Here is a 12,912-nt window from a genome sequence, read left to right on the forward strand (position 1 = left end):
TGGAACTGTGAGTTGGATCATTCCACGTAAAATTAATCCATTCTGGAAAAAAGTTCCAACCTGACCACCTGAGAATCAGTTAATACAGTTTCATTATCGTATGTATTGAAGCCGTGCAAAACTTCACCTTCACACTATAAAAAATATTTTGTAAGATTGACTTGGTTACTTTTTTTTCCAGGTGGGAGGAACTGGTTATATCTGTTTGCCTTACATATGAACAAGATGTATGAAGCATAAAAGTCCAAGGACACTGTACCAGTTGGTTAGACACTGCAGTGGAATATACACTCACCAACCACATCATTAGGTACACCTGTTCAACTGTTTTCTTTTTGAAAACACCTAATTAGCCAATCGTATGGCAGCAACTCATTAGAATTAATCATTGAGACATGGTCAAAATGACCTGCTGCAGTTCTACACACAACCATCGAAAATGCCCTTTTGTGTCAGAGGTAAGACAAGAAAAGGCCAGACTGCTCTGAGCTGACAGGAAGGCAAAGGAAATAACCACTAATTAAAACCAAGTTGCAGAAGGGCACCTCTGAACAGATGACCCCTCAAACCTTCTATCCGGTCTTCCTTCTCTCATCCCAACCGGTCGCAGCAGATGGCCCCGCCCCTCCCTGAGCCTGGTTCTGTCAGAGGTTTCTTCCTGTTAAATGGGAGTTTTTCCTTCCCGCTGTTGCCAAAGTGCTTGCTCATAGGGGGTCATATGATTGTTGGGTTTCTTCTCTGTATGTATTACTGTAGGGTCTACCTTACAATATAAAGCACCTTGAGGCAACTGTTGTTGTGAAATAAAATTGAACTGAAATTGAATAAATGACTAAACTAAGTTTAGTTTACTGAGTAAGTCTAAGGTTCTTATGAAAGTTCTCTAAAACATATTTTTGTAAGCAATATATGGATTTTAGTAAAGTGTTTTATGTGTTGCTTTATAAACCAGTCAACTCTCAAGATATCCACCACTTCATAATCACTGTTCTTAAAAAAAGTATGGGGGGGGGGGGAAACATTTACACACACACACAGAAACTTGTATTTCATTTTAAACTTCCAACTGGCAAAGCACGTACACGCACTAGCTGAGAGATCTTCACTCCCACCGCATCAACAGTTTCACGCTGAGGCCCACAAGCAAACTGATCCTGGCATGACCGAAGACTCAGCACAAAGACATTTGGCTTCTCACTCCCCCCACCCCCCCTCCTGGTAGTTGAATCAGCTTCAACCAGTTACAACAGATGTGTAATTTAAATTTAAATCCAACTACATGCATGGCAGTCCGAGGTGTGCAGTATTGGTCCAGCTCTGAAAGAATTACGAAGCTTAACGAGCTTTTAAACAAAATTTTTAAAAAAAAAAAAAAAAAAAAAAAGCACTGAAATGACCGAACAAGACGAGACAGAGGCAAGATGTTGGTTTAGTCACAGTTGACACGAAGCTTACAGTCTACATACAGTATGATGTCCCCTTCAAAGGGCAGGTTTTACCCATCTTGTGCACTTTTTCAAATTCAAACTTTCTACACTAATACTTCCTGCTAGCATGAGAGAGTTCAATGATGGACACAGGATGTCTCTACAATACAAGTTTCACAAAAAGGGAAAAAAAAAAAAAAGCTGAAAAGCAAATGTTCAAATTTCACTGAAATAACAATGAGCAAACAACAACCATGTGTGCCCTTAAAAGCCTCGCTTACCTCCACTGAATGCCCTGCAGTTTGACCTGAAAGTCAAATTTGAGTTTAGACACACAGACCTGTCTGTGATTCAATTTGTGGCCTATGAGAGGTATTTAGCTACAATGCGGGCTCTTTTACAGTTTTATAATCATTTCTTTTACAAAAACAGGACATCCACAGCAAAAATGACTTTTCAAAAAAGATATTTCTTTTCGTCATCTGTGAAACTTCCAAATGAGTCAATTATCCCTTCATGTCGGGTTCTATAATACGCTAAAGACATATTACACAGGAAAATTGAGTGTGACGCTAGGCTACTGAAAATGTACAGAGAACACTCAATAAGAGAAGTCTTAACATCACTTGAAAACTTGTTACAAAGACTGTGCTGTACAATAAGGTTTCTAAATATTATTAAAACATGTGCACAGGGTTGTGTAATGGTAACAGCAAAACTGTCAGGAAAAAAACCCTACACTGGAGGTACACTTGTCTATACAAAATAAAATAGTGTCATCAACCTTTTGTGCACAAACGTGCCGCCAAAAGAAAAAAGAAAAAGAAAAAACAAAAAGTTGATATTCTAAAAATAAAGTTCAGAAAAGTCTTCAGATCTTCAGGAGCTTTCATGTTGCAGATTTGTGGCTGTGGTTAGAACTGCCGCGGCGTTCCTTTGAAGGTTTTGAATCCGCCCACAGTGCCGCCACTGGGGATGGAGTTGTTGGTGATCTGTACAATTCGGCTCATTCCAGACGAAGAGTGACTGCAGAAAGACAAAAAGGTCATGTCTGAGAAGGATGGAAGGGCGGCACGCTACTCTGCTTTCTCAACACGTCTCCATTATGCAGCATACCTGGAAGGCGGCATCATGGCGCTCCGAGAGTCCCCCATCCTGCGATTATCGGAAAAGCCTCCACCCTGGGAGCTTGAGCCACCGTGCCACTCCTTCCTCATTCCCTGCTCCCTGCCGTGACGTTCCACTACGACCTGGCGACCCGAGCTGAAAGGCTGCAGAGGCAAAGGAAATGCTGAATGTGTTTGGGTCTCTCACACAGAAGAAAGCCAACTCAAAATGTAAAGGTTTTCCATCGTACAGGAGGATCAGGGAAAGACATCACTCCTTTTTCAGAAGATAAACTCACCTGATCACTCATCACCATGGGTCTTCTTTCATCTCGATCATTAAAGCTCCTTTCACGGTTGATGGAGTGGCCTCCTCTGAGAGCAGGACCTGGACCGACACCTGGGCCATCCCTGCCCGATCGCTCTGCACGCATGCGCATAGGCCCGCTGCTCAGCCCAGCAAGAGATTTCAAAGAGAGATTAGCTTTCCAAAACCATCAAGCAACTAATAATGCTTAATCTTCAAACAGGAGTTTTCCTTTACCGCATATCTCCCTTATTGGAGTTTATCCCGCCGTCATTCTTCCATCCATGCCCTCCATCCCTCGGTGCGCGATTGTGCGACATGCCCGGCATTGCGCCTCTTGCTCCCATAGGGCGATCGTGCATGGGAGCGGGGCGTCTGTCGTCTCTGTCCCGGCGGTCGGTGTCCCGAAGTTCAGCGCGTGGAGGTGGTGGCGGCTCAGCTCTGCGGACCGTTTCAAAGTTTTTGTGGTAGCGATCAAAGCCGGAGCCTTCTCTGTGAGGAGCAGGCCGACTCTTCTTCACCTCAGGCTCGCCGTCAAACCGGTTTCGTCTTGGAACACAAAGAGGACCAAAATGTAATTCACCGAAAGTGCAATAAAAGCTTTCTTTGGAGTCCATAAATGATTCCAACGAATGGCATCAACATTGTGATTAGTAAACTAATGTAGTTTAAACGTGTACCTGTCATACGTGTTGGGTGGTTGGCTGGCGGTCTCGGGGAAGCGGCCTCTCTCTCGGGGAGTGAAGTTTGTAAAGCGGTTCTGCTGCCTGTTGTAGTTTGAGCCTTGATTCAAACGGGCGTCAGGCTGTATCTTCTTGTTGCCGTTCCAATAGGAGTCGTCTCGTCGACTGAAACATCGAATACAGACACTGAGTCACGAGTGCGGGACGCCACTTGTCACTCTGCAATATAGATAACACTAGCTACCACTATAAACACAACATTACGTCACAGACTTTACATATTATGTAAATGACACTCGATAACAGCGCTCCCTCTCCTAATGAAAACCAAAAACTCTCAGATTATGGTTGTGCTGCGCACACACAGACCCAATGATGATCTTTTCTGTACCGAAGTCAAACTGAACTAAATGTTACTTTTGAGAAAACAGAAGAAAAAGCTGTTAAGCTCTTCGTCAGCTGCTCAGTTTCCATTTTAAAATAAATGTAACTCATGGGTAATGATTATCCACACTCGTCTTCACATTAAAACAGCTGAGACAAAACTACATGTACCTAGAGCTGGGCGATAGAACGATAACGATATCTATCGCGATATAACTTTTACTCGATAGAGAAATTAAGCTATCGCGATAGACCTCGCCGCTCTTGTCCTCTTTAAAAAAAAAAAAAAAAAAAGGTTGGCCGATCCAAATTAAGTAGCGCAGAGCCGAACCAATCACAGCCGCAGCTTCACGTCGCGTGACTTGTTACGTACAGCACAAGTGCCAAGCCGCACGTGTGTTTGTTTGGGAAGCAGCCAGCGGGTAATGGAGGAAATGAGTGTACCGACTAGAAAAATCAACCGAGCGTGACCGAAGAGAAAACAGATGATGGTTCCAATGCCGGAGAGATTGTCGAACGGAAGAGCCATAGAAGTTCCGTAGTGTGAAGGTATTTCGGCTATTTCAAGTCTGACAAAAAACAGAGTAGCGTGCACTGTAAATTGTGCCGAAAGCAAGTCTGGAAATACAATAAACTGGTGCATGCGTCACACTGTGCGCCACGTTATTGTTTCGGTGAAATGAATTTCTACAATACTGTTACTGTTAATTCTACTCTCTGCAGTGTTTAAATGCTTACATATACACACAGTTACTGTCCCTCCACACACACGACTCGGTTCTGCTTCTATGCCCCAGCTTTGTTTACTTTTTCCCACCGAGGCTTCTAGACTTCTGATTGGCCAACATTTCTGCACGGTTAGGAATCTAGCGCCACCTGCTGCTTTGGCATGTTCATAGCAGCGTTTTCCTTCATTTCTGCCTTTATGTGTGGACGGGATTATTTTTTAAAACGAAAACGGAAAATCTCCGTTTTCAAAAATACCCGTGTACGTGTGGACGTAGCCTCAGTCTCTGACTGGAAGCGCTAATTCGTCATTCGGCTTTTGTCAGACTAAAGTAACTGTTAAAACTGTTTGAAAAGCTAAGCTATACAACAAGGAGAGATTGAGAATTTCCTTTTAGTTCTCAGTTTATTTGATATTGACAAAAGTTAGTCAGTTTTGTCTGTTCTTCTGTAAAACAAACTAAGATTTATTTTTAGAATTAATACTTTGTTTCTAAGTGGAATTGACAATTTAGTCTGTTTCATTTGTTCTATTTTGAAACTTAAACGCTTTAGCGGCTGCCTTTTGTGTAGTTTGCAATATTTGCCTTTATTTATCTGAAAAAGTCTCATGTTCCTTAAGTACATCTACCCTGTTGAACTTATTATGAGAAATAAATATTTAAAAACAAGCTGCTGATTATTTCACATTTTACTTGTGAGCAACGGCACATTTAAATCTTACAAATATAGTTATTTGGCTTATATCGTGATAGATATCGTTATCGCCTGAAATGAAAAAAACATATCGTGATATGAAAAAATCTCATATCGCCCAGCTCTACATGTACCCGTGTTCCACTTCACGGCCTCTCTTCAGGTTGTTTCTCTTTTCTTGCTCAAAGCGAAGCTGCTCCTGCTGCCTCCGCAGTTCCTCGCGCTCACGAGCCATGCGCTCCGCTTCCTTCCTCCTTTCCTGAAAAAAATAAATACAAATTTAAACAATTAAAAATATGGCTGCGGTTACAACATTACGTTAGATTTGATTTAGATTTAAAGACGTGATAAAGCCGCTCCCATCTTCCTCAGCTCACTCTTGCCTCAACAGGTTAGCCCCCTCTATCCCTTAAGTGCTAATGAAAAAGAAGCTAATTATGCTGTTGCTGGGCAGTTTTTTTGTTGAAGCAGCAGCAAACTTTCTCACAGCTATTGGAGTTTCCCATGCATTTGCCACCACATCTCATCTATTACAAGCTTCATATTACCAAAATGTTGACAGCAGCTTTCGAGTGCCAGCTGCTAATATCAGTCAGTGCATGCAAGGGTTAGTAGACGGCTACATCTGTGACCACCATTTCTAGCCACGCTAAATGACAGCTATAACATAAAAAGTTAGTCTGATACACGTTTCACGCTGTACCTGCTCTATACGAATTCTCTCCCTCTCAAGCCTCTCCCTTTCCAAGCGCTCCCGTTCCAGTTTTTGCCTCTCCATCTCCAGTCTCTGGCGCTCCCGGAGAAGGTTCTCCCGCTCTTCACGCTCCCGCAACAGGCGGATACGCTCACGCTCCCGACGTTCATGTTCTGCAATTTCACGGCGCCTGAAGGTAAACAAGACATCCCTCGCCTTGAAACTCAAACATACAGCAGCCTCAGCATTTTATAAATCTACCAAGTGTAATAACTTGTGTGCGTACTTGCGCAACTCCACGGCTCTGCGGACACGCTCCATACGAGCCATCCTTTCACGCATCCTCTGCTCCTTCTGCTCCTTGATTTTCTCAAAAGGTAAGATGTCCCGCTCCTCCCCCTTTTTCATAAAAGGTCGCATTTTATCTTTCATCATCTCCAGCTAGTAGGGAAACAGAAATTCAAGCTTGAAAAAAAATAAGAACTAAAGCACATTAATCACAAACAAACAAAAAGTATAGAGAGAACTTCATACCTCCTCGGGAGGAATCAAACTTCTTGGCCGTCTTTGAAAGTTCATGTTAACAAAAGGCTGAAAAAGTATCAAACAGAGCACATTTGTATTCATCTGAAGACAAATACACATTTAAAATGTGGTTACAATTAAGCAGAAATAATTCTTACTTTGTCAAAATACTTTCCCCTTCTGAAAGGTCTCATTTTGCCAAAACTAGACTCTCCCTTGTTGTGATCTACCACCATCATCTTGCTTGGGCTCTTTGCCCCTGTTAAAAAAACAAAAAGCAAATTATGACCACAAAGCAGCTACGTTACACTCTCCAAATCAAAGATGAGAAGAGGGCTAAAACCTACGGCCATGCTTTCTGTCATCCTTCTTTGCACCTTCGTGTCCTGAACCAGATGAAACGGAGCTGGATTTTCCGCTTCTGGCATCTTGCTTCTTGGATACGTCTTTGTCCTTTTCAGAGAGTTTATCAACTTTCTTGTCTTCTTTTTTGTAGGACGCCTGTGGCCTAAATGAGAAAAGGACAGAAAGTTAAATAGGCTTTCATACAATTACCATTAGCACTTTTTTCCGCTTCCTCCTGTCACTTACTTGTTAGTCGCCTTCATCCCGGTGGAATTGCGCTTTTCATTTGCCTTCTCCTCTGCTTCTTTCTTTGAGGGCTCCTTTTTGAATGGATCATTTTTGGCCTAAAGAAAAAAAACAAAAAAAACAAGATTAATAAAAAACAAAAAGAGTGATACAGGACCAACGTTTTATTCTATGAAGAAATGAGACATAATGCATTCAACCAACCCTTTCAACATATATCTGCTGTCCATGAAGCTCTGTGCAGTCCAGGTGGGAGATGCAGCGTGCCACCTCTGTGCTGGACGACATCGTCACCAAGCCGTAACATTTCGAACCAGGACTGCGAGCGTTCGTAACCACCTTGGCACTTAAAACCTGTTGGAAATTTTTGTTTTCTCTATAAAATTCCAAGAATATTTTTTATGCTCAAAATAAGTAACGACAACTAAGTAACCACACACACAAAAAAGACGTTATCTACCTTGCCATATTTGCCAAAAAGGTTTTTCAGATCAGCTGCTTTGGTGTTTGAAGAAAGGCCGCTCACCCAAATGTTACGAGACGAGCTGGCAGTGTTGTTGCCGCTCACAGCTCCTAATAAACATGTTTTCCAAACAGCAGTAGTATCAGAAAAACCAAAACACCACTGAATTTTTTTTTTTTCCCTCTCTAAAAACATCCTTACCCTTTTCATCTTTTGCAGCTTTTCCATCTCTGTCTCTTGAAGAGCTAAAAAGCAAAAGGTTGAAACAACAAACAGGAAATGAATGACGGTAAATAACACCATGACGTAAGCTGACAGGCACACGGCTAGTGGAATAAAATAACTCGTGGTTCTGTTGAGGGGGAGAAAAAAAAAATCCTTTAGGCAAGACGTGGATCTGAACCAATGTCTCAAAGGCTTCATTGATTTTTCCAGTGGTGAGATGGGGTCAAGTTGTCAGCCAATTTATTCTCTGGACAAATGAAATCTTCGGAGGTTTGTTCAACTTCAGCGAATCATTTGGCCACAAAGGGGAAAAAACCGTCATCACAGAGACTAATGCTCTTTTACACTGCCTTGTGTAGAAACTGGAAAAGGCTTAAAAATTGCTGGAAAGGCCAAAGTAACAAAATAAGAGTCGTTCTCTCAGCTTGTGGGTAACTTCACATTTTAACCGACTTCAGAGAAATAAATCAATGCCGTAAATGGCAGGATTAGGTACATCAGTGAACATCTCCCTCATGGCAAAAAATTTTTTAAAAAATAAAAAAATATTTCTTGAGGCTACCCACAATGTTGCGTTCTTAGTGAGCTGGACTTGGTAGTAGTATCAAAGAACTGACATAGAAAGACAAACCTCTTTGCTTGACCTGATGCCCCAGTAGTGCAGGGGCCTTTCTTCCCAGAATCCTTCTCTTTATCACCCGTTTCAGCTTTCTTCGTGGCGTCTCGGCCGTCTTTCTTCATGGGCTCGCCACGGGATCCATCGTCCTTCTTACCATCTTTGTGGCCCTCCGACTCTTTCGCTTTCATGTCATCGTCTGGGCTCATCTCAGCAGAGGCCTCTGGCTCATCATTGCCCTTCTCTGCCTCTGGATCTGGAAGTTTCACATGTTTACCTGTTTCCAGGAGGTCGTCACCATCAACATCCAGAGTGATGGCATCTTCGTTTGGGATTGAGACGGATAGGTGATCCTCCTCGGCTTCTTTAGAGGAATTCATGGCTTCAGCATCCATCTCAGCCACTTCAGGCTCGACCTCTGGATCCTCATCCGCGTCTGGTTCAGCATCGGGATCGGCCTCGGGCTCAGCGTCCACCTCTGGCTCAGGCTCTGAATCAGCCTCAGCCGCCACAGCGTCTGTCTCGGGTTCAGCCTCAGAGTGAGCGAGGCTGTCCTCACAGGGTGGAGGCTTAGAATTTTCACGAATACCATCATCTGTATCAGTTACATCTGAGGGATTTAACAAGGATAAACATGGCAAAAACACAACTTTTAACATTTGACATGTCGCATGTTACTTGACCTATAAAGTAGAATAGAAAGCACATTTAGTGTTAATGGTCATCGAGGGCGTAGACACCACAGGAAGACACAAAACACACAATCTCCTTGGACATGTGGGAATATTTCCGTGCTTCTCATTTCTTGACACATGAAGTACTTCAGTATGAATTCAATTCCCGATACGTCCTACGACAAGTCATGGTCGCTCTTCAGAAAGTTCACATGTGGAGGAATGGCATCAGTTCATCTTTTGGGTTTTCTCCATTTAGGCAAAATACATTCCCGGTGGGTCAGTTCTTGAAAAGTCGTCTGAGTTTTAGGATATCTTCTTTATCATCCAGCATTTCTTGTATAATAAATGTCTTATCTTGGCAGGTTTTATATGGGGGGGGATGTAAAAGTTAAAAAGTTATCATCAAATCCAACCCGCTGTAACGTGTCCATTCAGTCACACCCATGCAGTTAGAAAGAGTCCATCCCTTTGTGTACGACAGTCTATCCTTGCTGAACATGTTGTGGCATCTTCACTGCACACATCATGGGTGGGCTGCAGCCACCTGGGTACAAATGTATGAGGTTTCTTGCTGTTTCTTGACAAATGGCTTCTGTACGTGTACAACATGCTCACATGAATGTCGCAGTCCTTGAGTCAACCCATGTACCGACTTCATTCGCAGAGCGTTTCACCTGCCAAGACCTAACACGAGGTGCCCATTTCCTGTGGCGAATGGAGTGAACCATTCAGATCTACCCAACACACATTTTACAGGTCCTGTCCAATCATGCTGTCAATCACAGTGACAACAAGAAAGTGCAGTGATCCTCAAATCTTACAAGCTAGTGCTGCCTCCAATTTTCATTCATTCAGTGAATATATTCAATCTTCATTTCCTTAGGCGATGTAGGGAGACGAATGCCACTAAAAACAGAAATTCACTGAAGCAAACAACTGATTTCTTTTAAATATTTTGAGCAATCCAAGAAAACCGGGTACCCAGGCATCCTGTATCCAACGATTGACATGCGATGCAAAACAACAACAAAAAAACCTTGACTCGATCTTGAGAAATGTCTCAATTAATCATGTATTTGTTCCTCCTTTTATGTGTTGCAACCTAGATAGATGCAGTAGCTACCGGAAGCATGAAATACCACATGATATATGCATTGTACCTGGAGTTAGCTGTTGAAAAAAAGAAAAAAAGGGGGTGGGGAGGGATCCAAATGTTAGCATTGGGGATTGGTGTGCTATCATACATACCCTTTTCTGACTCATACTCTTCAGCCTCCTAGAAAACAAAAACACTCAGGTGAGTTGAGAAGGCTGTCAGTGTCAAGTACAACAACAAAAAGGGTTTGTGTCAATGTCTCAAACATCAACAGATGTGTTTATCACAGTCACCTTGGAAAAACTGTCATCTTCCACGGTGTTGTCCAAATCCGAATCCACTTTCTTTCCTAAAAGATTAAATTAAAACTCAACATGAAAACATTTAGAAAACATGAACTTGTTGAGGCCCCAGTCACACCGGTCGGTGACCATCTGGCAACCTCCAGGCATAAGTACAAATGTTAGCTGTTGAAAATGAAAAAAAGGGGCTGGGGAGGGATCCAAATGTTGTTTGAATGTGGCTACTGGCAGTCACTGTGAATTGACTGGTAAAGCCCCACTGAAGTAGGCCAAGAGGCTGGTCAGTCAATCTGCTAGAGACCAAAACAATCGCAGGGAGGTATTTGGTGCAGCACCGTCTTTGTGAATGTGACTGGGTAACAGCCAGCACCCACTCAACAAATGCACTTTCCTCTGACAGAGGATGCCAGGGTCTCGCTGACCACACCTGGGGCAACCTGACTCTTATAAGAAAGAAAGATTACCTTTAGCTTTTCCGCCTTTGCGAGTTGGTGTTTCAGCTGAGAGCTGGAGCTGAATGTTTTCTGGGTCGCCACCTTCATCCTCAATAGCCTTAAAGAACAATCAAGTTAGGATTACTAATTAATCAGTATGCAAATTAAATAATTAAACAGCTCCCTGATAACGACTGTGTTTAGACTGTTCCTTCCCATTCCATGCAAGGCCACCTGGGTTGGCTGGAAGACTGTTTACTTAGCCTGGTGGGGCGAAGGACACTGTCTCAACTGAACTCTGGACACACACACACACACATACACTGATATACACACACTCATCCCCCCTCCCTTTCCAAACGCCTTCGATGCTTGTGCCCTACCGGGGGAGATGGCAGTCGACTGGACCAGCGCAGACATGCTGCAGGACCGGATGCGCTGTCTACACCGGCTTTCTCTTACCCTTTACCCGCCCCTGTTGTCTTGTGTTTCTATGGTGTATTGATAGTCATGTGCTTTTTGTGCTGAGGTGTTTTTTCTGTTATCTAACTGTTCTCCCACTAGGAGCTCAGTCTGACCTCAGTCCTCCTCTTACCTCATGTTATGTATTTTCGTTGTTTTTTTCCTATCAGCCTACCTTCTGGCATGTCTCCCCAATATGATGTTTGTGTCAAGTTGGTCAGAAGGTTCCTTTGTAAGTGCGCATGCGCCATTAGCGTGCTGCCTGCTGTAACCCTAATTTCCTTCGGGATTAATAAAGTATTCTGATTCTGATTCTGAGACCGACTTTTAAATGTGAACATCAGACAGTATTGACGTTTAGCTAAAAATCTATTAAACAGGCTCCTCCGTCTGTTTAAAGCAACCACATGTTCGACTATATTAACTAAAACAAAACAAAAACAAACAAAAAACACTTTTATCCGTACCCTGGATGTGTCAGTAGTACTCATCGTGAAAACTCAATCGAAAACAAGCAAAACCAAAAACACAGAGCAGCCACTGCGCTCTTATTTAGATCCGGACTTACAATGAGCGCATGCGTATTTTAACAATAAAATCCACACTTCCAGCACCTGGGATCAATCACGCGCAATCTGCTGCATCTGTTTGCGCTGAGATTAAGTGGTCCTCAAATGCGGCATCGAACCAGAGAGCCCTCGTCCGTCTGATGTTTCGAGGCGAAGGGGGAATAAACAGGCCTTTTGTTTGGGCACCCCCGCTAATTTAAGGCGAGCGCTAACATTTTTACATACTTCAACACAACCTCCCTTGGCTCCTGGTCCGAGCTACAAACACGAAATATTTCCCGACAGATATCTAGCTTTAATGCCTCCAAAACTCGGTCACTCTAGCAATTAAACTACGAGTGTTGTTCGCTAGAATCAATGGGAAATCTGTGACTACACGGGCTAGCATTAGCGTTAGCATCTGTGCACCGTGCAGCCAGGCTCGGTCATCGTTTCTGCACACATCAGCTCCGTCTGACTCACCTGTCTAAGTCGCGCGACAAGAACACTCTTCACACCAAAGGTGTCCAAATTTCTTCGCTTGAGCTCAGATTTAAGATCAACAACTCTTAATTCCGATATCTTCTTGCACTCGGTTGAAATGGCACCCGACGCCATTTTACCTCAAGATTACAGAATGGTTGCGCGCGCAGACACTTTCCCCCTGCGTCTTCTTCGTTGGTTTTCAGTAGTTATTGATTAAATGCTTCACCGTCATCTATTGTTAAGGCAAATACTTAATATTTTGGATAGTGATGTGCGATACCACTGATTTCCTTTCCGATCCGATACCAAGTAAAATTCAGGGTGGTATCTGCGATACTAATCCGATACCGATACTCTGTACAAAAACTTAATGTTTCATTGCATTTCATAATACAATATATAATTTTATTATGTAATTGTAATAATAACATAACCATATTGCTTCATAATGATTAGAGGACACC

The 12,912-nt window shown here is 42.9% G+C and overlaps 1 protein-coding gene across 2 annotated transcripts; it reads right to left on the bottom strand.

The window, feature by feature from the left end:
- Positions 1-1,419: 1,419 nt before the first annotated feature.
- On the bottom strand, positions 1,420-12,587 carry sltm (SAFB-like, transcription modulator). 2 transcript variants are annotated; one of them, XM_085375436.1, is made up of 20 exons: positions 12,446-12,587; positions 10,983-11,070; positions 10,510-10,565; positions 10,369-10,396; positions 8,459-9,053; positions 7,804-7,847; positions 7,600-7,712; positions 7,344-7,493; positions 7,140-7,237; positions 6,926-7,056; positions 6,707-6,807; positions 6,558-6,614; positions 6,310-6,464; positions 6,033-6,213; positions 5,464-5,588; positions 3,521-3,688; positions 3,078-3,389; positions 2,833-2,980; positions 2,544-2,698; positions 1,420-2,453 (listed from the first exon to the last, which is right to left on the bottom strand). In XM_085375436.1, exons 1-20 carry the CDS (start codon positions 12,578-12,580, stop codon positions 2,342-2,344), a joined length of 2,952 nt encoding a protein of 983 aa, XP_085231562.1. In that variant the 5' UTR covers positions 12,581-12,587; the 3' UTR covers positions 1,420-2,341. The 2 variants fall into 2 exon arrangements, with proteins under 2 accessions (XP_085231562.1, XP_085231477.1); XM_085375351.1 differs by having other exon boundaries at positions 6,896-7,056.
- Between the last annotated feature and the right edge of the window lie 325 nt (positions 12,588-12,912).

This window comes from Diplotaxodon limnothrissa, linkage group LG1 (assembly GCF_057381915.1).
Source record: "Diplotaxodon limnothrissa isolate DT_005_m linkage group LG1, D_limnothrissa_male_GT1.1, whole genome shotgun sequence".
Taxonomy (NCBI): Eukaryota; Metazoa; Chordata; class Actinopteri; order Cichliformes; family Cichlidae; genus Diplotaxodon; species Diplotaxodon limnothrissa.

Excerpts from the sequence above, each read along its gene's own strand:
- sltm (XM_085375351.1), bottom strand. The coding sequence starts at position 12,580 with ATGGCGTCGGGTGCCATTTCAACCGAGTGCAAGAAGATATCGGAATTA. Across the intron at positions 7,057-7,139 it reads GGGATGAAGGCGACTAACAA|GCCACAGGCGTCCTACAAAA; the intron begins GTAAGTGACAGG and ends TTTCTCATTTAG. Across the intron at positions 5,589-6,032 it reads AGAGAATTCGTATAGAGCAG|GAAAGGAGGAAGGAAGCGGA; the intron begins GTACAGCGTGAA and ends TATTTTTTTCAG.